Below are 26,419 nucleotides of genomic sequence, written 5' to 3' on the forward strand. Positions count from 1 at the left end.
AAGTATAATTGTAGTTTATTAATCATTTATTTACACCTTCTAAGTGATCTTATGAGCACTGACAGTGACAACTCATAAATAACTTGGTGTAAATTATGCAATATTTCATTTAGAAATGATAAATTGATCATTAATAAAGTATGAAAATACAATTATTAAACACATTATAGATATGCTTACAAATCAAGAATAAAGCATTTATAGCTGTATTTATAAACGGCTTATTAATGTATATTAATGCTTTATAAATTATGTTTATTAAAAACTGTTTACTAATGCTTAACTAACGATTAATAGCGTGCAGTTATTATAAAGTGTTACCGCAGATTTACAACTTGCATTTCATTGACTTTTTTTCTGGCTTTTCTTATCCGCATGGATATGTGCATTTGTACACAACTGCATTTAGAATGAATAAATAAATAAATAAAACATTTACATAAAAGGAAAATAGTAATGAATTAAGTCAAGGCAAGTACTGTATCCTCTTCCCTTCAGCTAATGATAGTGTAATTAAGGTTGATTATTTCAGCAGTTAGCTGTACATTATAGTTTTTCTTTAAGGTCACAGTGCCCAAAGTCCGAGTTCCTATGCATGAGAACTGGAATTCATATACACCAGGAATGCTGGCAGAAGAACAACCCTGATGTTTGGTTATTTGGTCAATTTCAATTTATTTAGTTTAAAAAAGAGACAATGTATATCAATCAACATTCATGAATGTAAATGTACTCAAATTAGCCCGAAGGCTTGTTTTCATTGGTCCATTTGTCAGATCTTATTAGGCCTAAAAAAATTATAAACAATTTTGTAAAACGCAGTTAAACAAGTTATACAAAAAGACAAAATATAAAAAAGAATATTTCAATAAAATTATATTTAAATGAGTTAAATGATGTGCTTCATCATTTGATTGTGGAATAGAATTCCTTAATTGATTAGGAATAGAATTCCACCATAGCAGAGACAGAAAGGGTGGCGCCAACAGAAGAATTGGTAGGATTATTTCCTGCTGTATTAATACTGGGGCTCATGGGGCTCCTGGGGGTCCTGGAGGTCCTGGAGGTCCTGGAGGTCCTGGAGGTCCAGGCGGGCCCGCTACACCTTGTGGACCTGGAAAAATTAAATATTAGTGAAAACTAAAATATTTGATATTGATACATACAGAATATCATATTTGTAATCTTGGCTCTGTTGGTCAGTTATGGTATCTGGCTTAAATAATTAAAAAGAAAGTGAGGTTGGCAGCTTTATGTTGAAGGAATATTTAAAGGCCATGTTTGATGTATGACTAGCTTACCAGGTTGTCCTTGAGGTCCTATCAAGGAATCGGTGTCTGAAAGGTAATGCATATATGTTACATGTTTGTACTATAAGCCTAAGTGTTCACATTAAAGGGGAAAAACTATTTTAAACGTGAAAGAGGCCCCAAAGCCAAGCAAAACCCAAAGAAGCAAGCGAAAGGCAGAAATGACTAAACAGCTTACAAAGGCTTGGTGTGCAGTTCATGAAACAGTGCTTGACAGTTGTGATATCCAAATGTATTAATATATGTCACTGCACCAGTACAGTGTACAGCAAAAAAGAAATTACTCAAGCAGTGTCCAGTTTAGAGATTTTACAGTGAATTAATTGCCATTTTAAGGTAAATAGGTCATGTGCACAACAACATTACTTTTCTTTTTCCTTGCAATTAAGAAAAAACAAACACTTGTCTAACCTTTTTTCCAATGTCTGTAATGTTGATGCCACCAACACCATGAAGGCCAATTACCAAATCACAGGTGAACCAAACCATAGTGACCATGCGAACAGATTATAAAATGTCTTCAATACCTGTTTGCCTATACTACCATAAATCAACCTCTACAAGCACATACAAAGGCAGTAAGAAGCTTAGAAATTTGCAGTCAGAGGAAGAAGATTTATGTATGACCACACAGCAAATAATCATTTAAGAACTCTAATACTGTGGTGCCTTACCAGTTTCAATCCAAGGGTTGAGGTTGAAGGCGGGGATATCCCCACAGTTAACGAAATCGGCTGAACTTGTGAAGCGGAAAGGATCTCTGGGAACTCTGCTGATTCCAGTGTTGTCACAGATGATGCGGGCCAGCGACACAGAGGCTAGTGATGCTTTTTGTTGTGTGGTAAACACTCCTTTGTTCTCCCACCATAACCTGAACATAACGTGCAACTTGACATTAACACCACTCAAACACATGCTGTTCTCTTAGACTAAATCAGGGATGTCCAATCTTGCTCCTGGAGGGCCAGTGTCCTGCAGAGTTTAGCTCCAACCTGCCACAGGGCATTTACCTGGAAATTTCCTGAAGACCTTGATTAGCAGGTTCTCTCTTCCAGGAGAGGGATTGGACACCCCTGGACTAAATACACAGAAATCTTTACCTGTCACCCTCGCGAATGTGCTGGAACTGTGTAGAGATAAGGCAGGCAAAAAGAGAACCAACACGACCACCAGGAACAAAAGGCTCAGCAACACCTCCCAACCAAATGTCAATGTTCTTAGGGGTGCCATAAAGCTCAATCAGCCTGCGAGCCAATTCAGTGTTGTTCATCACCACAGCCAATTCTTGCTCATTCTGAGGTTCAGACAGTCCACAGAACCGACGCCATGCATTATAGCCTTGTGAGAAACAACAGATTAATAAAGTCTTCTAAAAAAACACATGGAGTTATAATGCAGCATGAAGCTGAGTTGACTTCACATGGTTGGATTTAAAGGTTTCCAAGAGTTTTTTTTTTTGCATGTTGTGTATGAATCCAGAATATTTACCTGGTATAGCGTGGTCACGGCCTCTTTGCATATTGAGGGATGCCAAGTCCAAAGCAATGTGGGCTGTAAAGGCAAACAGTCTCTCTCTAAGAGCATTCACCATCATGTGGTCTTGCGTGTTCAATTTTGCCGGCCGACCAAGCAGTCCACGCAGCAGAGGATCGATGCCCCCTACACAAAAAGCAAAGCAGAAATAAAGTGAGCTTAAAAGAAAACAGATTTAGGACTCTGTAGGTATGCTGTAACAAGCCTCACAAACTCACCCTCGAATATCACCCTCCATGGCGAGAAGAAGGCTTCAAAGACGGGCACACTTGGAAACTGAGGATGGTTCTGGTAATTTTCATCAAGACGAGATATGATGGGTTGGAAGGCCAGGTGGGCAAAACGGAAAGCTGCAGTGGCAAAGACGTTTGCAATGGTAGGGTCCACATTTTCATTGTAACCTGGATATTGTCCAAGGCGTCTATTGTAAGCATCAGGACCCACAATTATCGGCAAGTAGTCCTTAATCACCAAGATCTAAAAGAGAAAGGAGAGGTTGAATATATGAATATATATGTTGAATATATGTTGTACTCCACATGTAACTGTTTGTGCTTGTGTTAATGCACTTTTCATTGAGTGTCTTTACCTGGTTGTAGGCACCCACAATTTTTCTTGCCTCTTGATAGAGGGTTTCACTATTCCAGGTAGGATTGAGCACATGGAGGGCACGAGCTAATCTATTGTGCTCTCTCAAGAAAAGTGCATGTAATGAGGTAAGAGCAATGTTCTCAACAACACGAACATCCCCTGCACACATCAAGAGTTCATTAGCATTTGCAAATAGTAGGTATATACCACACATTTTAGATGCTGCATTTACCAATGACGACTAGGAAAATGCCTGATACTTGCATATGAAGGCATAAGATTTTCTAAGAATTAAAAAGTTACTGACCTGCAATGAAGCAAGGCACCTCTGTTAGGGTGGTGTCATTGAGGGTTTTCCCACGCGTGGCACACATGTTACTTTTTACACTAGTAAAGGGCAGGTGCTCTCGTCCATTATCCTTGAACTGATCGTTGACACGCAGAAGACCACCATCATTGGTCAGGTCTCGTAGTTCCTTTGCTAGCCCATCCTCATTCCCGTAAACCTGTCCAGCATCTAGGAAAGCTGTTAGAGCGTTGATCTGATCCCGAACTTTGGGGACCCCACCAAAGAAATAGGCGGTGTTCCCAGAACCACAGGCCGGTGACGAACGGAAGAAAGGGAGACAGGAGTCAGGACGCAGGCGTTGATCTCCTGGAGGAGCCTGTGTTTTGACAATAAGTATAGCATGAAAGATCGTTATTATACAATAAAAATAGTGGGATAATATCTGACAGAAGGACAATCTTTAACTGACCGGAATTGGGAAGCAGGGTTCAGAGCGCTCACAGCTCTCGTCACAGTTGAGGCCACTGCTGAAGGACCTAATGCTTGGTGAGGTGGGCGTAAAAGTCAGATCGTGGTCAACCCATTGCCCAAAGAGTGTAAGCATGAAGGTAAAGTCATGATCACTCTCTACGTCAGCATCTGCAGTGCTTAGAATACGATTGGAAACCAGTCTGACCTGTAATCAATGAGGTAGACAGAATTTGGACTTTGTTAACTGATTGGTGGCCTACTTGATTGTCAGGTAGACTATTCATTATCATCTCCATCATACCAGGGGCAGCACTGCACCATTAAGCAATCTGTTGGGATCCCATCCTTTGGCCTGGGATATGCCATCCTCATAGACAGCAGGCAACCATCGGGCAAAAGGGGTGTTGGATGCACCAAGAAGTGGGTTATTCCTGGGAATTATAAATTTAGTTGTTTAGCAAGACAAACACTGAGTCTTTGATTAAGACTCTGAATAAGGAGTGCAAGACAGACCTGTTGTTGCAGACATTGCTGGCAGTTCGATACTTGTTTATGTGGGGTGTGGTCCTACAAGAAGGGGGCCGGACTTGAGCAGTACACCCTGTCAGACGTGTGATTGTGTTAAGCTCGTCTTGAGTGAGCAGATCTAGGGGAAAACACATAACAACAGTTTATAGAAAGGAACATCAGTCAGTGATGGATCTTTTCTGAGCTTTGCAAGCTTTGCAACATGTTTTACTCATACTTGTAGCATTGATGGACCTCTTGTGTACATGATGGGCTTTCTCACTGATCAGTCTAAGCGTTTGCCCCATGTAGTCTGCGGCTCTCACAGCGTCTCGTGTCTTTCGAGCTGGCTGTTTCAGCAGACGTAACTTGTCGGAAGGCTTGATGACATCTCTGCGCACCCTTGCTAAGCTCCTGGAAGAGGGGAGATTTATAAAAATAAAATAGATCAATGACTAATGATGGCACAGGAATATTGAGCAACATTCTTACAAATTTTACTCACTCATCACGAGAATACTTGTAAGCAACATCTACTATTTGCTTTGCTTCCTCGATTGAATCTAGAATGAAACGTCTCCTGGCTAAACGACTCTCGTCTTCTGCTAAAAAAAAGAAAAAGGTATTAAATCATCAATTCATTGCCCCAGAAATACTAATAATGACTAATTTTAGTGTACCTGTATTTTTTATATTGCTAATCATTAGCTGATTAATTTTTGAAAGGCCCCCAATATATTTCAAGTGAAATTGAATAATGGAAAAGGACGTTTTGTAAAAAAAAAAGGCCAAGATGAAGTTCGTTTTGGCAGTTTGAAACAGCTTTGCAAAGCTAACTTTCCAGAAAAGTTCACTCCAGCTGGTAAACACCTTCGTACTACCATTGGTCCAAGGTGATTACATCATAGGTTGGCGTGCGCAGAGGCTCCGTTTTTTTTTCTTTTCTTTTTTTGATAAGGAAATAGATAAGATATAGATAAGGTTCATTTCTTCTGTTAAGTCTGTCGAGGTCGGATGTCCGCAAGAAAAACATGAACACACTGGAGAGATGCTTTATAGTAGAGAATTAAGTTGTACTTTGGATAACATGAGACACTGACACCGTTTTTAATGTTTAATACTGTAAAGCTGCTTGATTTTAAGAAATCTATTGTATAAATTAAGTGATATATGAAGACTTCAGATGCAAAAGCCTCTAAGTCCGTCTAATGTTTTTCTTTAATATTAACATTTTTATCAGGCTCCTATGTATAGGTTTCTACCTAAGTACCGACATTTCTGAATGGGATGAGGCTGGGATTTAGTGAGTTTGAAGTGAAAGTATTTGATGTACTAAGTGCGGAGAGCATTCACTCAATATTATTATCTCAATTTTTAATAGATGGCTTTTAGAGGCTTTTGCATCGGAGGTCTTCATATATAAACTTGGCGTGACTTTACTGGAGTGCCGATTTTCTGAGCTTGTGCAAACATATCCAAGTTGTTATGATCAGATGCTTTTCTTATGTTTCCTTTAAAAAAGCTTGCTGTTTTCTATTTTTTGTTGTATGTTTATTTTGTTATTGAGAGGAAAGCGTGCAGCACATATTCATCTAAAACATTGCGACTTTCGCTAACAGTATATCGCTGGTCACGTATTTCCGAAGCGAAGAACGAAAAAGAACTTAGAGTCCTTGAGTATATCAGGACCTTAACTGATAAACTTACCACCCATTGAAAGGGCACAACAGCACCCGACCACAAAAAGCAAGGTGCAATGATTCATCTCTGAAACACAAAGTGTGACCATATGAAAAACATTGTTTATGAAAATTGCACTTTTTGTTTTATGCATTTCCTCAGTTTTGGAAGATAAATTCCTCTACATTTAAGTAAAAAAAAAAAAAAAAAGCATTTAAATAAATAAATTTAACTTGTTTTAAAAACGAAGTAAGATTAAAATGTTAGTCATTTGGAGTATAACATATGATAGAGTGAGAAGTGTCTATACAATGTAACAAATAATTGACTTAAATTGACGACTTAAAAATACATTTGCATTTATACTTTGCATTTGCAATCAGCATCACAGAGTTTCACAACAACTACGTAAAAAGTGCAATTAAATTTATTTACAACAACAACAAAAAAAGCCATCTAACGATAAGTTTTAGATTGGTTGCATTTCTCACCTGGTTACAGGTCTCAGGCTCTTTGGTTCCGGACTCAAGGCTCTGAGAGTGTGTTGGTCTGACTGGATGCAGCAGCCGTGCTTTATACCGTCCCTCATCCTCACTCTGTTAAGCATCACTGAGGGAGTCCTAGGCGGGGCAACTGGTTTACTTCCTTCTTCCTTTTCACATTTACCATGTGTAGTGTTTCTATAACTAATTGTTTTGAGGTGACACTTCTTAGTATGCATTAAGGAATGCATAAACAGTAGCTAAGTATTTCTGTACGTAATACTGTCTTAATACTGACACAAGGGGTAGTTCCCCCAATTTTTTTTAATTCTGTCATCATTTATTCACTCATTAAACTGAAGTAATGAAATTATGTAGTTACCAAAATTCCAAAAACTATCTTACATAGTGGTCAAAGTCAAAGTAACCACTCTCTTATATCTCAGAATTACAACAACACAGGAGTTTGATGGGCACTTGTTGGCTGCTTTTCTTTCATTGTCTGCTCCAGTTCATCCATTAAATAATAATAATAATAACAATAAATACAATAAAATGTTGTATATATAAAACGAAAACAGTCACACTTTAGATTAGAGTCCAATTCTCACTGGCTAACTATTCATTTTGACTCACTATAATTTTCCTCAGTAAACTCCAAATCACTGCTTATTAATAGTTAGTAAGGTAGTTGTTAAGTTTAGGTATTGGGTAGGATTAATGGATGTAGAATATGATCATGCAGAAAAGGGTGTGCTTTATTAGTACTAACAAACTAACAATATCCTTGTAATATTCATGCTAATTAAAGCAACTAGTTAATAGTGTGAATTGGACACTAAACTAAAAAATCATATTCATACATTAACGCAATTTATATTGTCCACACATTTTAAGAATTCAAGCACAATACTTTAAGAGAAAACGTTTTAAGGTCATGCAGAGTAACAAATTAAAATAAAGTGGGTTGAAACATTTGACTGGTAGACAGTGTATATTACTGTCACCATGTTTTTGTATGTTTGTATTTTAAACTTTTGTAACATTTAGGAAATTAAAAAAAAAGAAAACTAAAATAGTTTAAATTGTTTAACAGCCTATAACAACCTATAATCTATCACTATAGATCAGGAAGTTGTGTGTTAATTTTTACCAGCACTCCACTTACCATAGAATTTATGACATCAAACCCCATGTGATGAATCAGAGCCTGATTATGAAGTTATGATTTGCTTTGCTTTCCTGGTCACAGAATTATTGCATGTAAAACATGTTGGCACACACAAGGGCTCTACCAGTAAAAATATATATTTAATACTCGTCTTAAACCTATCAAATATCAAAATATTTTTTTAATCAAATGTGTTATCAGGTCATTTGTTTTTTGTCCAATTCGCTACTTTTTACTGGGCACAATGTCTCTCTGTTTTTAATTTCTGTTTTTCAAAAATCCTCATTCCATAAGACTCTTTCATAATTGAGGTCACAGCAAGTTTAATTTCATAATTGTAATTGCAATTTCACTACTAAAAGTAAATGCCTGCAGACTTGAAAAACAACTAATTCATTTTTCTGGCCTTGCAGAATTTTTCAGATCTGTTGAAAGTATTTACTTGAACTTTCTTAACTTTGTTGGCTAAGAGAGAGAAAAAAATTTGTACCTGTGGCAACATTTTGTATCGTTACAGTTTCCAACAGGAATGAACTCTAGAGGCAGCAAAACAGCAAGCACTTTTAATCGTTTTCACACACAATTATGATTACAGGAGCAGATTATAGATTAAGCTAATAAAGATTTGTGGTAACACTTTAGAATAATGGTCCGTAGTTAACAAGTAACTATGCAGGAAGTAATAGGTAGTACTGCATTAACACCAAACTTAATACTATTAACTAATATGGAAGCAATATTAACTAAGCAGTAAGTAATATCTAATTTAGTACAAAGGTAGTTCCTTGGTAGGTATTTGATTATTACTAAAGAAATGTATCCTCACTGAGAACTACTTGTGAACTAAGAAAGAATAACCAATTAATTACTAATCACAAAAGTAACATGTCTAAAAAGTGAACAATTGTGGGGGTTTTTTTTTTACTCTTAACATGGTCATAACATTTCAGAAGCTTGTGCCTCAAATGGGTTCTTAGTGGAAACCAGTTTATGAATATTATATTCCCCCAAATACATTAGCTACAGGTTGAGATTGTGACTACTACTCTTGCCAAAGGATGGACGCATGTTCTCTGTTTATTTCAAACTTAAACATAGAATAATACTAATAATGATAATTTGTTTAAAATTTTAAATAATTAGGAAGTGATGCTGACACTCATGATTGGATTAGTTCACTATTAGACTCCAAAGACCTACCTTTATGTTACAGTAGCCGCCAGAGGAGGACTTCTCTTTAGGATTATGAATATAAACATTGATGTTCTCTTGTCAAAAACAATTTGCATCCTTAATGAAGAAATTGGCTGCATTTATATTGCGATAATCGCAAAACCACATCTTCCAGATTACAATGTTTGTTAGAATATTACTAGTGCCTGTACAGTATGTGTTAAATATAAAATTAAATAACTTGTATTACTTGTGAAAAACATGCTAACTCCTCACTAATTACTCAAGCGTTACCTTGTTATCCCGCATGAACTACTAGTGATGTGGCCCATTATTTTAAAGTGAAAAACATGCTAACTCCTCACTAATTACTCAAGCGTTACCTTGTTATCCCGCATGAACTACTAGTGATGTGGCCCATTATTTTAAAGTGAAAAACATGCCAACTCCTCACTAATTACTCAAGCGTTACCTTGGTATCCCGCAGGAACTACTAGTGCAGCCTGGTCTCATTGTAATACGTAATTTTCTCAAAGATAGAAAACATACTTTTTTGTACGTTTCGATGCTGAAACGTATAACGTTAATTATGGACGTATCTGCAACGTTTAAACGTAACATTATTACGATTTTACAGCTAAAAAATGTAAACTATTTACTAATATTTCATATCATAACGATATCTGTATAATTTCCCTTTTACCATTTTATAGATTATAAATGTAAGATCTCTTAACCCTACTCCCACACCTAAACATACCCATTTTATTGACAAAATTAAAAGGATAAAACTTAATGGACAGATATGTGTAGGGAAATGGCAGTTTTATTAACAATATAGCATTAAAACATAGTAAAACTAATCCTACCCCTACCCCTAACAATTTCTGTAAACTAAGTTACGTAGGCTAGAATTATAAAGAAAAACAACAGACAGGTATAATCACAATCATTTATTTACTGAGAAAATATCAAAACCGGTACCAAAAGTTGTTCACATGACGATGTGTCGCAGTCCTCTCTGGCAGTATTGTATGAGGTAACGTTACAGAGCAGAATATAAATTATTAATCCATGAAAATGTTAATCCGGTTTCGGTTCGCTGTTCGCTCTGTGAAGGCGCGCGCGCTTCTCCAATTCAAATATAGTACACCAATTTAAACACGGCATGTCGTAATCTGTGATGAAGCATGCGAGAGCCAATAAGCGTCTGATATCACTGCCGTAAAACATGTCGTAACGTTTCGGGAGAAGCGGAAATGGAGATGAAGATCACTGGATAAAGGGCTGAATTTGGATCTGTTTCTTGCAAACAACGTATGGATTCTAAAGATTTGAATTACATCAAGCTAATAAAATTGATATATTTTGTGAATTTATGTTGTGTTTTAGTGTATTATGGGTCTATAGGAGAAAATACCTTTTGTGTCTCACAGTAAATAAAACACAAAATGGTTAAACGATTAAAGAAGGTATTTTTAAGGTTTTAAAGTGTATTCTTGTTTAACACCATAATAGGCTAATCATCCGAAACGAATTTGCAGCAGAAGGCATGAACAGAGCGAAATGTTATTATTTATGAGTAACGTTAAACTGTATTAATAAATGTGACTGAAAATTTAATTGATAAGACAATTGAATGCAATAGAGTCAAAACATTAATTTTGAGTAATTAGTGAGGAGTTGGCATGTTTTTCACTTTAAAATAATGGGCCACATCACTAGTAGTTCCTGCGGGATAACAAGGTAACGCTTGAGTAATTAGTAAGGAGTTAGCATGTTTTTCACTTTAAAATAATGGGCCACATCACTAGTAGTTCATGCGGGATGACAAGGTAACGCTTGAGTAATTAGTAAGGAGTTAGCATGTTTTTCACTTTAAAATAATGGGCCACATCACTAGTAGTTCATGCGGGATGACAAGGTAACGCTTGAGTAATTAGTGAGGAGTTAGCATGTTTTTCACTTTAAAATAATGGGCCACATCACTAGTAGTTCCTGCGGGATAACAAGGTAACGCTTGAGTAATTAGTAAGGAGTTAGCATGTTTTTCACTTTAAAATAATGGGCCACATCACTAGTAGTTCATGCGGGATGACAAGGTAACGCTTGAGTAATTAGTAAGGAGTTAGCATGTTTTTCACTTTAAAATAATGGGCCACATCACTAGTAGTTCATGCGGGATGACAAGGTAACGCTTGAGTAATTAGTGAGGAGTTGGCATGTTTTTCACTTTAAAATAATGGGCCACATCACTAGTAGTTCATGCGGGATAACAAGGTAACGCTTGAGTAATTAGTGAGGAGTTAGCATGTTTTTCACAAGTAATACAAGTTATTTAATTTTATATTTAACACATACTGTACAGGCACTAGTAATATTCTAACAAACATTGTAATCTGGAAGATGTGGTTTTGCGATTATCGCAACATAAATGCAGCCAATTTCTTCATTAAGGATGCAAATTGTTTTTGACAAGAGAACATCAATGTTTATATTCATATCCTAAAGAGAAGTCCTCCTCTGGCGGCTACTGTAACATAAAGGTAGGTCTTTGGAGTCTGAGACATATTGAACTGACACTCAAGAGCTCATAATAGTGAACTAATCCAATCATGAGTGTCAGCATCACTTCCTAATTATTTAAAAATTTTAACAAATTATCATTATTAGTATTATTCTATGTTTAAGTTTGAAATAAACAGAGAACATGCGTCCATCCTTTGGCAAGAGTAGTAGTCACAATCTCAGCCTGTAGCTAATGTATTTGGGGAAATATAATATTCATAAACTGGTTTCCACTAAGAACCCATTTGAGGCACAAGCTTCTGAAATGTTATGACCATGTTAAGAGTAAAAAAAAAACCCACAATTGTTCACTTTTTAGACATGTTACTTTTGTGATTAGTAATTAATTGGTTATTCTTTCTTAGTTCACAAGTAGTTCTCAGTGAGGATACATTTCTTTAGTAATAATCAAATACCTACCAAGGAACTACCTTTGTACTAATTTAGATATTACTTACTGCTTAGTTAATATTGCTTCCATATTAGTTAATAGTATTAAGTTCGGTGTTAATGCAGTACTACCTATTACTTACTGCATTACCAGATTTGTTTCACCTGGCTCCTTGCACAATTATGTCATGACCTCAAAACACTTTTTACCATAGTAAACGAATATATTTTGGAGTTTGCATCACTTAACCAGCTCCATATTTTGGTTTTACTGACGCACTAATGTAACAGGAACCGCTCTAGTGCCGAGAACACCCACCACTCTGGAGGAGCTACACCAAAGTACACCACGAGGCCAGACAACGACGTGATATAAAAGCTTGATTCTTTTATTGAATGTAAAAACAACTTTAAGGGAATGTCACTGACGCAGAACTCCTCGTAGGGGCCGCTCTCTGACACAGGTCGAAGGAGTCTTTGCTGGAGGAAGACTCAGGCCAGCCGGCAGTTGGTCATCTCCTTTTACTGAACAGCAGCGTGGGGGGACAAAGTCCAACAGTTAATAACTGAGTCTTCTCTTCCCACAGGACAGCAATGGCAGATTGCGGCGGCAGATAACAGGATCTCTCTGTTCATTGAAATGTAAGCTTAGCGTTAGATGGCTAAGTTAGATGGCTTTTAGAGGCTTTTGCATCGGAGGTCTTCATATATAAACTTGGCGTGACTTTGCCAGGAAGACTCAATCAGCGCGTCATGAATTAACTCACTTCTAACCAATCATGTGTTAACACTCTCAGTATAAAAGAATGGTACTTACATCCGTCTGAGTTCGCAGATACTGACGGCGCCAATTACCTCCATCCTCCCCGACCACCTCCAAGATGGTTCCTTCCCTCCATCCTCCCCACCACCACCAGGATGGTCCCTTCCTTTACCTCCAGGGGGTCGGCTGCGCCCCTGCCTTCATCTTCAGGCGGGATTTGCAGATTCCGTTACCCTTGCATTGCTTGCTAAGGACGGGGCCTACGCCAAAGACTTTATAAAATTTATGCTTGCTGAGCTATTAATAAATTTACTCTTGTTATATCATTTTATCTCCCGAGTCTTTCTGGTAGAACAACAATGGGACAGAATCCGACAGTTAATAACTGAGTCTTCTCTTACTACAGGACAGCAATGGCAGAATGCAGCGGCGGATAACGGGATCTCTCTGTTCACAGAACAGCAATGGTGAGTACAGAATCCAGCTGTTAATAACTGAGTTTCTCTTACCACAGGGCAGTAATGGCAGAATACAGCGACGGATGACAGGATCTCTCTGTTCACAGAACAGCAATGATGAGTACAGAATCCAGCAGTTAATAACTGAGTCTTCTCTTACTACAGGACAGCAATCGCAGAATGCAGCGGCGGATAACGGGATCTCTCTGTTCACAAAACAGCAATGGTGAGTACAGAATCCAGCAGTTAATAACTGAGTCCCTCAGTTATTAACCCTCTCTCCCTCTATTCCGCCTTTCCCTGCTTCGGCCTCGGCCGCTCTCTCTCGCCTGCTGCCCGCTGCCTCCGTTCTGCTTCTCTTCCTGATCTGCCTCTCGTGCCTCTTCAAAACGCCGCTTTTAAATCCCCCGTTGGAGACACGCGCTCCAATGGCCGCTTGATTAGCTGCTGCAGCTGCCGCTTGTCAATCGTCAATACGGTCGGAACCGGCCTGGTGTCGCACCGGAAGTCTCCCCCCAGGGGAACTCGTTCCGCTTCCAATGTTCCTGTTATGTCACCCGGTGACACTAAGCTTGCTCAGTAGCTCATCTGGTACAGAATTGTACTTGTGATGCGGAGAGCTCGGGTATAAAAGACGAGTCACGATTAAAGAGCTCAGAGGCAATAGTTCAAAAACAAGTTGCTAAAGTGTTATGGTTACGATTGCGTTTTTTGGTCACATTTGCTTTATCGTTTAGGGTTACTGTAGGTGTACGTTAGCCTGACGTTGTCTTACTCAGATTCTAGTCAGAAAATGAGTCTGATACTGCTCCATTGGGCTGTGATTAAGGGCCGTGTTTCAACCGAATCAGGAAAGAAAATAGGCTTGTTCGACTTCATGCAGCTCTGCGCAGACGATCGGCGGCTGACTTGAAGCAGTGCATGCCGGTCAGAAATTTTGTCCGACTTGATACAGCGCCGACGCCACGTGACTGTGACGTATGCCATCAAAGTACCGCGAGAGCGATTCGAGAGTAGCCGGAGAACTCAGCCAGCGCAGCTTCTCAAGAGCGGCTGCACAAGCTCTGATGACGACACAGCTGTTCCACGATTAGCCGGATTCACCGCATGACAACGATCACATGTGCTTCGTGTTTATTCAAACACCTTTAATTCCTCTAAAGCTCACAAATCAGTTTTTTATAACAGTAAACACTCTTTTCATGTCGTTGCGATGTTATATTGTGTCACGTTTATCAAATTAAAACTGATTAAAAAACGTAGACTCCACTTCATTGATAGTAGCTTGAACTTTATTCTTGTTCAAACAGACGCTGTATGAAGCAGTACAAAAAGTATTGAATAAAAATGTCTCTGAAGCATCTGTGTATTATTTGGCAAATATTGCATTTATCCCAGCTAGAATTTTTTTGTTCTAAAAATGTTCTGAGAACATTATATTGCAGTTTTCTAATAATGTTTTCAGCGGGTAGTTTTATTTTAGTTCCCAGAATGTTCTCGTAAAAGGTAGGATAACATTCTCTAAAAACATTCTAAAATTGTTTAATGATAACATAGAACATTATTCCCTAATGTTCTTATAACATTTTCATTGGGTAGTTTTATTTAAGTTCGCAGAATGTTCTCCTAAAAGGTAGGATAACAATCTCTAAGAACACTCTAAAAATGTTTTGTGATGACCTTCTATAAAGGTTTAATCATAACATTTTTAGAATAGTATCCCTTAAAGGAACACTATGTAGCTTTTCAACCTATATAATATATTTCCAAGACCCTTGTGATGGTACATCGACTTACAGTAGGTTGAATGACACGTCTGCCATAGCCTGACGGGGTCTGTATCGCTTTTACTGGCACTACGTAACTTCGGGGTTCGGGTAGTAACCCGAGCACAAAAATAACTAAATGTTCTTTTATGAACATATAACTATGCTGCTTTACGGCATACGTCACTTCCCCCACCACTTCCTCAAATTTGGACGTGAGAGGCCAACCAGCGTTTGTTTTCGGCTTTCGTGCGTATGTTTTTGTCATGGGGGCTGTTTACACCTGGCCACTTCATGCGTTTTCTCAGATCGGATAGCTATCCGATCGTGAAAAGACCAGGTGTAAATGCCCTCCGAAACGCATTCGAGACGGATTTGAATCCGATCGCTCAAACCACTTCAGGAGGAGGTCTGGGCCGCATTCCAGACGAAACTGGACAAGTGTAAATGCATCTGGTTGTTGAAACCACATATGTAAATTGTACTCCTCCCAAAAATGCTAAAAAAAATAAATAAAAAAACGTGTGAGAGCGTGTTATAGGCTATATGTTATAGCCAGATATGACGACGCTACTGGAACACGCATCACCGCAGATGAGAAGCTGAGCATATTCATCAAGACAACGTGCAAACTATATCGCAAATCAAAGTGAAAGTAAGCTGCAGACGCTTAACACACAATCATCATCATTAAAAGTAAAGAAATGAAATGATCTTACCAGGGCTGTTACTGCTCTCTCTTATTGCGGTCTTTGATTTTGAAATTTTAGTTGATGATCAATAAAATGCAGTTCATATCTGTTGCTTTCAGTGACATGCACTCCATTAAATCTGCATATAGCGCGGGAATTGAAGATCGGATTTAAATCTGTTTTGCAAAAACACATTTATGTGACCAGGAGTAAATCAGAGATAGCTATCCGATCTGAGAAAATGCATGAAGTGGCCAGTAAATAAGTCTCTTGTAAACTTGTTTGCATTCTATGTTGTATGTTGTTGCGCTTGCTTGTAGTATGTATTTTTTAGCGCAATTTTCCAACGGACAAAATTGCGATTGTTAACTCATGATTTCTGTTCTGTCTGTGCGCACCAATCTTGCACTTCTATCTCCTCCTCAACCAAACCACCTAGAGACTTCGGGTTTTCGGCATTATGTTAAGGAAGGTCTAATCTCGGGAACGCACACACAAAAAAAAAAAAAAAAAAAAAAAAAAAACCACCGAAAAAGATTTACTATCTCTTAGTGTTGTGATCCCATGACGTCAGAAAATTGCGCTAAAACACTCACTGAGTTTTTATTACTTGTTTTACATGCTGTTCATTCATCCATTGCTGATAATTAGACCAGTCCAATAATTTCCACATATGTCTAGCTAGCTTTCGATTATCAGAGCTGTTAACAGACTTGCTAACAAACACTCGTTTCTCTTAACTTACGTGTTTTTTGCGTTATGTTTTATTGCCTAGCTTGCCTCACGAACTAGTTTATTCGGTATTTACGACAGTGCAAGTATTCCACAGCGATTCTAGGGTTCGCTGTTTGACAAAAACACAATTTCTACACAGTGTGCCTTTAAGTCATTAGAAGCTTATGAACAATTCTTTTGCGGCTGGGTGCAAGACTTACAAACCCACACACGTGTAAACTGCGAGAGCTCAGTCATACTTGAGGTTTCAGGCCTCATTCATCTGTGGAAATAAATCTGATATGAATCTGATACATGCGTTTGCACCTGCCATGTAAGCGGACAGATCGGACATTCCCTTGTCAATGCAAGTCGTACGTCATTGAAGAAAGTGACTTTTTGAAACATTTTGCGGTACAGTGATTAATTTGATGACCGACCAGAAACTTCATTCTTTTGTGTGACAGACTGAAGTGTGGAAAGTGATGCTATCACCTGACAACTGAAAAATCCCAAAACTCCATGCCAAAATTAGACATGATGGTGGGGCAGTACAGCTGTTGAAGATTTTTGTCTCATTCTTTTGACTGATAACTATATGCCTCTCCTTCTTCTAAAGAAGATATTTAAAGATATGTCTTATTGTTTTTGTCCATACATCACTCTGTTAAGCGTCACTGAGGGAGTCGTATGCGGACAACTGGTTTACTTCCTTCTTCCTTTTCACATTTACCATGTGTGGTGTTTATGCTTTTGAATTGTTTTGAGGTGACACTTCTTAGTATGCATTACAGGAATGCAAAAACTATGGATTTCTGTAAGTAGCTTCTTAATACTGACTAGGGGTGTGACATTTTGAGATATTTTGAGAAATGTCTCATTGTTTTTGTCCATACATGGAGGTCTTTATCTTCTATCAAAATATCTTATTTTGTGTTCAGCAGAAGAAAGAAAGGCATTTCAGTGTCCTTGCAGATCTAGTCTAAAAGTGTGAACTATTTATTATTATTATGACTATTTTACACATTTTAGAATAATGATTGGTTATTAAAATATAATATATAATATAATATAAATAAAGCTATTTTTGCAGTATGTGGGTGTATGTGAGCTGTTTGTCATTGAACTAATTAATCAGACATCAGGTGACAACCTGTAATGTAGTCAGTTTTGTGCCTATATGGTTTGCTATTTCAAGCACTTGTCTTTCTGTGCCTGTGTTTTGCAGCAGGGGAGAGTGGGGTAAGATGAGCCAGTGGGTGTCAAAGCAATTTTTTACCAGACAAGACTACCCAGGGACCCCTTCAAAAATGTAATTCTTGGTGATACTTATAAAATTACCTATTAACAACAGATTAATAGTTAGAAAATGGCATGAAAATGTAATATTAGTGACTTTGTTCTAGTGAACTTTTAGAATACATTAGCGGATTGAGAAACTTTACAACAACAAAGTGGGGGCAGATATCACAACTTTGCACACCTTAAAGGACAATAACAATTCAGATTATTTTGTGAACTGGTTTCAGCATTGAAGCACAAGGAAGGAACATTTCTTATTTTCCAACTTTCAGGGTTTTTTTGTTTCCCTTTGTGTACGTGATGAAGTGCACACTGTTTTTCTTTGCCTTGATTTACTGCATGCTATGAATCATTAGGTAAGCATTAGTAAATAGTTAATTTATAATTTATAAAGCAATGTCCCTACATTAATAGACATTTGTAAGCAGTTATAAATATAGCTATAAATGCTTTATTCTTCATGTATAAGCATATCTAAAATGTGTTTAATAATTGTAATTTAATTCTTTATTAATAATCAATTTTAATTTCTAAATTAATTATTATATTATTTACAAATTAGGAGTTGACAGTGCTTCATAAGATCATTTATAAAGTGTAAGTAAATGATAAATAAAGTATTTAAATATACATTTGTACATATTCATACAAATAGTAATAGTTACTCAATGTGTCAATAAATGCTTTTTTAACACATATTCCTACTGAAATTCATAATTAATTCAGGTAGTTATAAAACATTTAGTAGTTGTCAACTATTTTTGTGAGCTCATCTCAAGTGAGGACTTTTTATGCCTCCTAAAGCTTTTAAAAAGGAGATTTAAAGGTTCAGTTATCTTCTAAACAGAAAAAGGAAACAAATACAACACATGGTGATTCAGAACATGGAAATATTTATTTCAAGATACGAACTGTACAGCTGTACACTTGATATATAATGAAAAATAAACCTGCAATGTCATATAAAATATAAAAAGCAACAAAATAAGCAATTAAATGAACAAAAAACAACAAAATAAGCAAGAATATAGGCTAAATAAAAAATAAGAAACAAAATTAATATACGTAAAAAAAAAAAAAAGCAACAAAACTAACAAAAAGTAACAACATTAGGAAAATAGGCTAAGCAAAACATTTTGGTCAAGTAAGAAGGTTTTCTTGTTTCTTGTCTCTCATGGAGAGAAAATTCAGTGCAAACAGTGAGTCACAAAGAAGTTCCAAAATTCCACATAAAATCTTGGAAAAATCCAAATAAATTCTACATCAAAACTGCCTAATGTTACCCAGGATGAGCTATAGAACTGTGCAAGCATTAGGGGTGTTGATGGACTCTGTCTATTCCATCTATATTTTAATCATCGTTCTAAATCCGATCTGGGTGTAGTCTTTGACAAAAACTCGATTTTCTCAGCTTTTTGCTCAAAATGTTGCTTTTTTAAGCAACTTACATTCAAGTGTTGATTAAAAAAACTATGCGTTTTTGATTGTTTCAAAAAAGCAGAGGGTCTGTTCTTTCTTTTGACATATGTTCAGATATTTATACAACAAAATATTCTGAGGGCCATGAAACTTTTGTGAACATGATCAAAAATGCTGACAGTGGCTGGTAACTGTTTAAGAAATGGACGGGGAAAGAGTTAAAGTGCAACAAATTATTATCCATCACATTACATCACATTTACATTTTAAATTGTACATCAAATAGATGAATACATGAAATTATAGATTTAATTATGAATGAATTACTTAAAAATAAACACAGAATATTTACACAGAAGCACTTACATGCCTGCTAAATTTAATCCAAACATTAATAAAAACATCACCTCGGCCTATATCAAAAATAAAGGTAGGCTAATTGAGTTTACTTGAAAAGTGCAGCACGGTCATAACTAAACTCAGGAGGAATGTGGCTATCCAGGTCCAGGAATGTGGAATCCATGCTTTACTGACGTGCAGACACATGTTTTCACAGAAAGAGAATGATGCATACATTACAAACAATAAAAGTTATTATTGATGTGTCCACCTTATGTTTACTGTCACTTCATTTTCAACTCAAATAAGGGTGGTGAATGGTGATAGGAAGAAATTCATATGATATTCTTAAACATTTTAGCTAATAACATATACAGAGAATTATGAAATAATTGAAACAAATGACTAAAAAACAATTATTCTTGTGACAAAAACCAGTAGAAGACCTTTCACAATCATGATTTATTTTTAAAATTGAATCATTCATTTTGGCATTGTGAGAGGTAGGGTATCACCAAAGTGTGGGTTGCTTCACAAATCGAGTCCAGGCAGAGATCAAGTCACTGGTTTCTTTTTAATAACCAACTTAAACTCCAAAAAGATTTTAACCAAAAAACTCTTCCAGCTTCTCTTTGTGTGCACTATCAAACAAAACAGCCAGTCTCTCTGTTCTCAGCTCATTAACAGCTTTTCTCCTTCCCTCGTAACAGCTGTGTCCCCACACTGTAAAAAATGATTTTATGTCAAAGTAAATAAAACAGAAAAAATCATGTATCTTTTGCTAAGAATAATTTTGTAAAAATGAAAACTTTAGTATATTAAGTAAATCCTAATTATATACTCATTTTTTACTTGTAAATATTAGACATCCAACAGACAAGTGAAATTGACTTCTGACTCTCTGGCATATTTACATACATTAATTAAGTACTTGAAGCAAATTTTAAAAAATCAAGTAAAATTTAGTCCTTGAAGAAAGGAATCTGCGCATGCGCAGAAAGAAGAACACACGCAATGATTGAGGGATTTCGAATCTCCACTCCAACGGCTCTCGACAGGTAAGCAACAGTAAAAAACTGCATTATATTACAGATTTATAATGATTTTTTGATTAATTCAACGATTGTCTTGTCATCACTTCATGCTATACATTTGAAAAGTTTAGTGTTCTTAAGTTTAGAGACGTGCTCCAGAAAAAAGTTCAGGGAGAGGCAGAGGAAAGCACCCTGTTTATTTTACAAAAGCACAATGTTTTATTTCGATTGAAAGTGGAAAAAGTAGACATTTAACAGTTTATTTTTTCATATTTCTTAAGTCTGTAATCTTTATGACCAAAAATGACGGAGTATAAGTCTAATTTGCTGCTATGTGAAAAAAAATCGAGCAAAACGCGCGGGCACTTTTGCCGACTCAAAGAGGGTTAATATAATGACGAGTTAGTTTAGACGTTAGCCATATTTTTGTTTTAAACTTTACGTTTTACACGATTTATCAGTAATTACGCCTAAAAACCATGAATATGTCACTTAAATCATGATCTTTTTGTTTAATATTTGTTATTTTGTGTGCAATTTTCTTTATAGATGACAAATATTGGCCACAAATTAACAATAGGCCTAAGTGAGAAGGTTCTCGTTCCCTCATCGTGCACAATATAATTCATTTCCTCATTCATTTGCTAAATCGTGCATACTATCTATTAAATGGTGCTTTTACTAAATCGTGCCCACGTTGTAAATGACAATAATTCGTACTCCCAAATGCCTAATTCGTAGCCTTGATATCTGCTGTGTGTCACATGTTAGCATTAATGTGTGTAAATTGACTATGAGAGTAAGGTCATGCAGGATGTTTTTAATGATTTGGTTTAAATGAAATGAATAATGTGAATGCAAATTAATTAACTTTTAATTTAAAAGTATTTGCTGTTTACTGATTATTGTTTTTTTCTCTCTCTCTTTTCTTAATTTCAGGATATTTCTCAAATGCATTCAGCCCTTTGTGCCTCCGTTGCTGTAAACCGGTTGAGAGGGACAAAGAGAGAGACCGAACACACTGAATTGTTATTATTGTCATTATAGGTTTCTGTATATGCTTATTTCTTAATAAATTACTCTTAACTGCACATTGTCACAGTATTATTTTGTCACATTATAAGAGTAACATTTAATTTAATTTAAAATAATTACCAGCACTGCATAAAACAAGTAAAATGTATTTAAAATATCAAGTGGTTTTACTTAATTATATTAATTATATCATATTTGTAAGTAAAAATTACTCAATATAATTTAACAGGCCAAGTTATATGTACTTATTCACTTTGTGAATTTTACTCGGCTTAGTTAAGTAGATTTACTTAATTTCCATCAATGTGAAATTTACTTGAAAAAAATTCGTGCAAAAACTTGCCTTATTAAAATTGAGTAAATTCTACTTATTGTTTTTCTCAGTGCACAGTTGAGAAACCTGGTAACTGTAGTCCGGGAACAGGTGGCCATCTTGGTTTGTAGTCCCCATTGCTGCAACCACCTAGATGGCACATACCTATACCTATACCCTCTCACGATGCCACAGTCATGTAGGCTACAATAAAAAAAGACTTCACTTTTTTCTTAAAAATACAGTTTTATGATATCTATGCTGTGTTGCTCTTCTGTGCTGTCGTTGCAACAACACCATTTAATAATGACAGCAGGGTTTAGTGGAGGTTCTTAACCACACAACCAGTCAATGCTTCTGCTGATGTAAGTTTCATGAATTTTCAGTAAACCTACACAAAACTAGATTTGTTTAAAGGAGAAGTTCACTTTCAAAAAAACTTTTGCTGATAATTTACTCACCCCCATGTCATCCAAGATGTCCATGTCTTTCTTTCTTCAGTCGCAAAGAAATTAAGGTTTTTGATGAAAACATTCCAGGATTTCCCCCCATGTAATGGATTCTATTGGGACCCAAACGGTAGAAGGTCCAAATGACAGTTTAAGTGCAGCTTCAAAGGGCTTTAAACGATACCAGACGATGAATAAGGGTCTTATCTAGCGAAACGATCGGTCATTTCCAAAATAAATAAAAAAGTTTAAGTTTTATAAGCACAAATGTTCGCCTTGCTCTGTTCTGTGATGCGCGTTCGTGACGTCACGTAATACGCAATTACGTTGAAAAGGTCACGCTTGAAAAATTTCTGTCCTGAAGAAAATGTTCTTTTTGGCTTTTTAATATTAAAACACCCAGGATACGCACACGAAATGGGCATTTTAAACGATAAACTGACACAAATACATTTGAAAATGTGTATATGGTCCTCCTTCCGCACATTTGTAAACACGTCAAGCGTGACCTTTTCAACGTAATTGCGTATTACGTGACGTCTTCAACGCGCATCACAGAACAGAGCAAGGCGAGCGTTTGTGCTTATAAAACTTAAACTTTTTTATTTATTTTGGAAATGACCGATCGTTTCGCTAGATAAGACCCTTATTCATCGTCTGGTATCGTTTAAAGCCCTTTGAAGCTGCACTTAAAACTGTCATTTGGACCTTCTACCGTTTGGGTCCCAATAGAATCCATTACATGGGGGGAAATCCTGGAATGTTTTCATCAAAAACCTTAATTTCTTTGCGACTGAAGAAAGAAAGACATGGACATCTTGGATGACATGGGGGTGAGTAAATTATCAGGAAAGTTTTTTTGAAAGTGAACTTCTCCTTTAAAGTGGGACAGTGCTGAAAGTAACAATAATTTGCAGTTTTACAAGTTACTCTGATATCAGCATCTGATTCGATTAGTTTATTCAGAAAATGTATTAATCAGGGGCCGGTTTCACAAAGATAGACTTTGACTATGGCTTAGATATAGTAGATAGTCAGACTTCAGATAGACATCTAAATCAGACCGTTGCACAAAGCACTTAAGACTCTGACTATCTTAAGTAGGACTACACTGCAATGCATTCTGGGTAAAATAAGACACTTTTCAAAACAAAAAACATGGCGGATCGAGTAAGCGCATTCAACCGCTCAGTGCTGTTTACCCCAGCGGAAAATATGTGTTTGTTGGAGGAGTATAAATGACGGCGTATGTTTTTATGTTTCCATTGTTCGATCGCGCCCGTGCCTCTCTCTCTCTGACACACACACACACACACACACACACACACTTCAGCATTGCAATCTTGACATCGCAGCCTGTTATTATGCAGCATTCACACCAAACGCGAATAGAGCGTCAAATTCGCGTCTAGTTCGACGCTTGAACATTTTGAAACCATTCGCGCGTCCAAGGCGAATAGGACGCGCGTATAAAGCGAGCGTTTGAAGCAAAATAGACTGGCGTTCAGAGCTATGACTCTACTACCCCCAGTTGCGTGAGCGGTGTATTGCATTTCACGCATCGCCCGTGACGCTTGTGTCCACTGCTCAGACTATGAAAGGGAGCGCGTCGATCGTTGTTCGCGTTGACTATGTAACGGAATGTAATAACTGGAAGAAATGTTTAAATTATGAGCCATTTTCCCTTTTCTTTTGGCAGTTTGTAACTGATTGTTACTGCTGGTTGCCAAGGTAACAGAGTCTTAGACCTAAGTTAGCCTGGGGGTAAGGTGTCTAATTTTTTTGGTCTAAATTAAGTCAGTCTTTATTTTTGTGAAACAGTCTAACGTGCATTAGACTAGTCTATGAGCAAATTTTAGACTTGTCTAACACTATAGACCGGTCTAAAATAGCTTTGTGAAACCGGCCCCAGACTGATTATTTTTCTTTCTTTCTTTTTACTTACAAATTGAGAAAGAAAAAATAAGATATGTTAAAATCTTGGTGAACGGGTGCTGGCATTGGATCTGGTTGTGACAGCCCCTTTCAGGCAAATTTTGCAGGCCCATATAAGGCATTTCACATCGCTCAATTTAGAAATATTTATTTGAGACAAGTCTGCATATTAACCTATTAAAGCCTTATCTTTAATAAGGCTTTAGCCTTATCTTAGCTTCTGATGCGCTCACATTTTTACTGCGGCTAGACCATATGCGACCGGCTGACAGGATGTGATATATTCTAATCAAAACTATCAGCACAAAGTTAAATTACCAATATTTTAACACTTTAACATTATTCTGTAAACACTATTTCTGTAAAAAGGCGGTTATTAATAATTATGATTTAATTGTTTTATAATTATAAAATCAATATTTATGTTGATTAGATCTATCAAATCTACTATGCTTTTATTTTAGATGTATTTGAGGGTCATTTGTTTTGTTTCTCACAGTCACATATAGGCCATAAGGCCTTCAAAACACATCTAGCTTTTTCCACAATTGTTTTCTATAGGATATGTAAAATATTTCATCAGTAGCTGCTGACCTGAACACTATTGAAAACTGAAAATGAGGTTGCAAAAATATATTTCTCTGTATTAGAGAAAAACTTTTCATAATCAGTTGTTTTACTTCAATGAAAGGTTAGGTTTTTGTAAATATTATTATTATTATTATTTTTTTCATATTTGCCAAGGGTGCCAATAATTCTGACCACGACTATATGTATCCAAGTAATACAAGTGTCTTCTTTGAAACACAGCATTAATCTGAAGCCTCCTGTTGGGTTTAATTCAAGCCTCAATTTAGTCCTGGAGTAGCTCTAGTCTTCCTTCAGGAAATCAGTTTATTAAACTCTGGACTAGACTTACTCTAGAGTCTAGACCAGGGGTGCCCAGTCCTGCTCCTGCCGATCAACTGTCCTGGGGTGCGTTTCCCGTACAACTATATAGCTCGCTGCTTAACTACCATACGATGCATCGTTGGAGAAATCAACTAGCTAGTCATGACTGTTTCCCGAAACCGTATGTCGCAAAGTATCGTTCAACCACGTTGGTTTATGACGTCTCGCACGTGGTGGACTAATAACTTATTTTGATTAATCTGTTTGAGATCGAATTAACGCTAGATTTTGTCATATAAGTTACAGACATGGCATCTGAAGACCATTTCTAATTTTTCTCAGTTATTTTGCTTTATTACCAGACTCAATATTTGGCTCGTTCTTACATAGTAGAGCACGTTCGCACATGCGCAGTCTTCAAAAACGGTGCTTTAAATCTCTTGACAAACTAAAAGACATAAATTACATTTGTATGTATTCTAAATAAATAACACGGGTTGTACTGAATGCAAGCTTGCTTATTTTGCTAAAGATAAGGATTTATTCAGTCTACATCTCATGTAAACTAGAAACTATGCTTCTAACGACAGCTCGAGAGCTGTTGTTCCAACCACACAAGTTTGCGATGCTGTTTGCGAACGTTCGTTGGAACGATGGTTTCGGGAAACACCAAATCGTTGAACTATGCTGATAACGACGGAACTTGCAACCATAGTTGGCTAACGATGCTTTCGGGAAACGCACCCCAGCACAGTTCGTCTCCAACCCTAATCAAACACACCTGCCTTTCATTTTCAAGTGATCCTGAAGATCTTAATTGGTTGCTTCAGATGTGTTTGATTGGACAGTCGATCGGCAGGAGCAGGATTGGGCACCCCTGCTCTAGACTATTTAAAACCATGACAGAGAAAGCAGGTTTAAAGGGCAATTTTAGTCAAGGACTAGGCTTAATCTCCGTCTGGGAAACTGCCCCTAAATATATTAAAATATCAGTTTAGGTTACTGATGGGCTACTTAATGTGTGCAAACAAATGGGGGAAACAAATGAAATGCTTGTTGACAAAGAATACAAAAACAGACATAAAATCATTGCCTGGATGGGGGAATTTCAGAAATGCAACTTAACCGCAGTTGCACAAACTTC

The 26,419-nt window shown here is 36.8% G+C and overlaps 1 protein-coding gene and 1 long non-coding RNA gene across 3 annotated transcripts; both read right to left on the reverse strand.

Annotated features, from left to right (window-relative positions):
* Window positions 1-653: 653 nt before the first annotated feature.
* Window positions 654-6,928, reverse strand: LOC311076100 (myeloperoxidase-like). Of its 2 annotated transcripts, XM_084103995.1 has the most exons (15): window positions 6,873-6,928; window positions 6,409-6,468; window positions 5,207-5,306; window positions 4,940-5,115; window positions 4,708-4,840; window positions 4,496-4,625; window positions 4,193-4,399; window positions 3,742-4,099; window positions 3,433-3,593; window positions 3,062-3,320; window positions 2,799-2,969; window positions 2,411-2,648; window positions 1,985-2,181; window positions 1,302-1,337; window positions 654-1,114 (listed from the first exon to the last, which is right to left on the reverse strand). In XM_084103995.1, exons 2-15 carry the CDS (start codon window positions 6,464-6,466, stop codon window positions 1,032-1,034), a joined length of 2,307 nt encoding a protein of 768 aa, XP_083960121.1. In that variant the 5' UTR covers window positions 6,467-6,468; window positions 6,873-6,928; the 3' UTR covers window positions 654-1,031. The 2 variants fall into 2 exon arrangements, with proteins under 2 accessions (XP_083960121.1, XP_083960120.1); XM_084103994.1 differs by lacking the exon at window positions 6,873-6,928 and having other exon boundaries at window positions 5,207-5,303; window positions 6,409-6,430.
* A 5,605-nt stretch (window positions 6,929-12,533) lies between these two features.
* On the reverse strand, window positions 12,534-13,911 carry LOC311076179. Its single transcript, XR_014604623.1, has 2 exons — window positions 12,983-13,911; window positions 12,534-12,793 (listed from the first exon to the last, which is right to left on the reverse strand). It is a non-coding gene; the product is annotated as an uncharacterized lncRNA (long non-coding RNA).
* Window positions 13,912-26,419: the final 12,508 nt, after the last annotated feature.

This window comes from Abramis brama (assembly GCF_963993115.1).
Source record: "Abramis brama genome assembly, chromosome: 25".
Classification (NCBI taxonomy): domain Eukaryota; kingdom Metazoa; phylum Chordata; class Actinopteri; order Cypriniformes; family Leuciscidae; genus Abramis; species Abramis brama.

Bases quoted from the DNA above. Each gene is read 5' to 3' on its own strand.
- LOC311076100 (XM_084103995.1), bottom strand. From the start codon at position 6,466: ATGAATCATTGCACCTTGCTTTTTGTGGTCGGGTGCTGTTGTGCCCTT. The intron at 5,307-6,408 runs GTAAGTTTATCA...TCTTTTTTTTAG, and splicing joins TTGTGCCCTTTCAATGGGTG to CAGAAGACGAGAGTCGTTTA. The intron at 2,182-2,410 runs GTAAAGATTTCT...CGTTATGTTCAG, and splicing joins CACATTCGCGAGGGTGACAG to GTTATGGTGGGAGAACAAAG.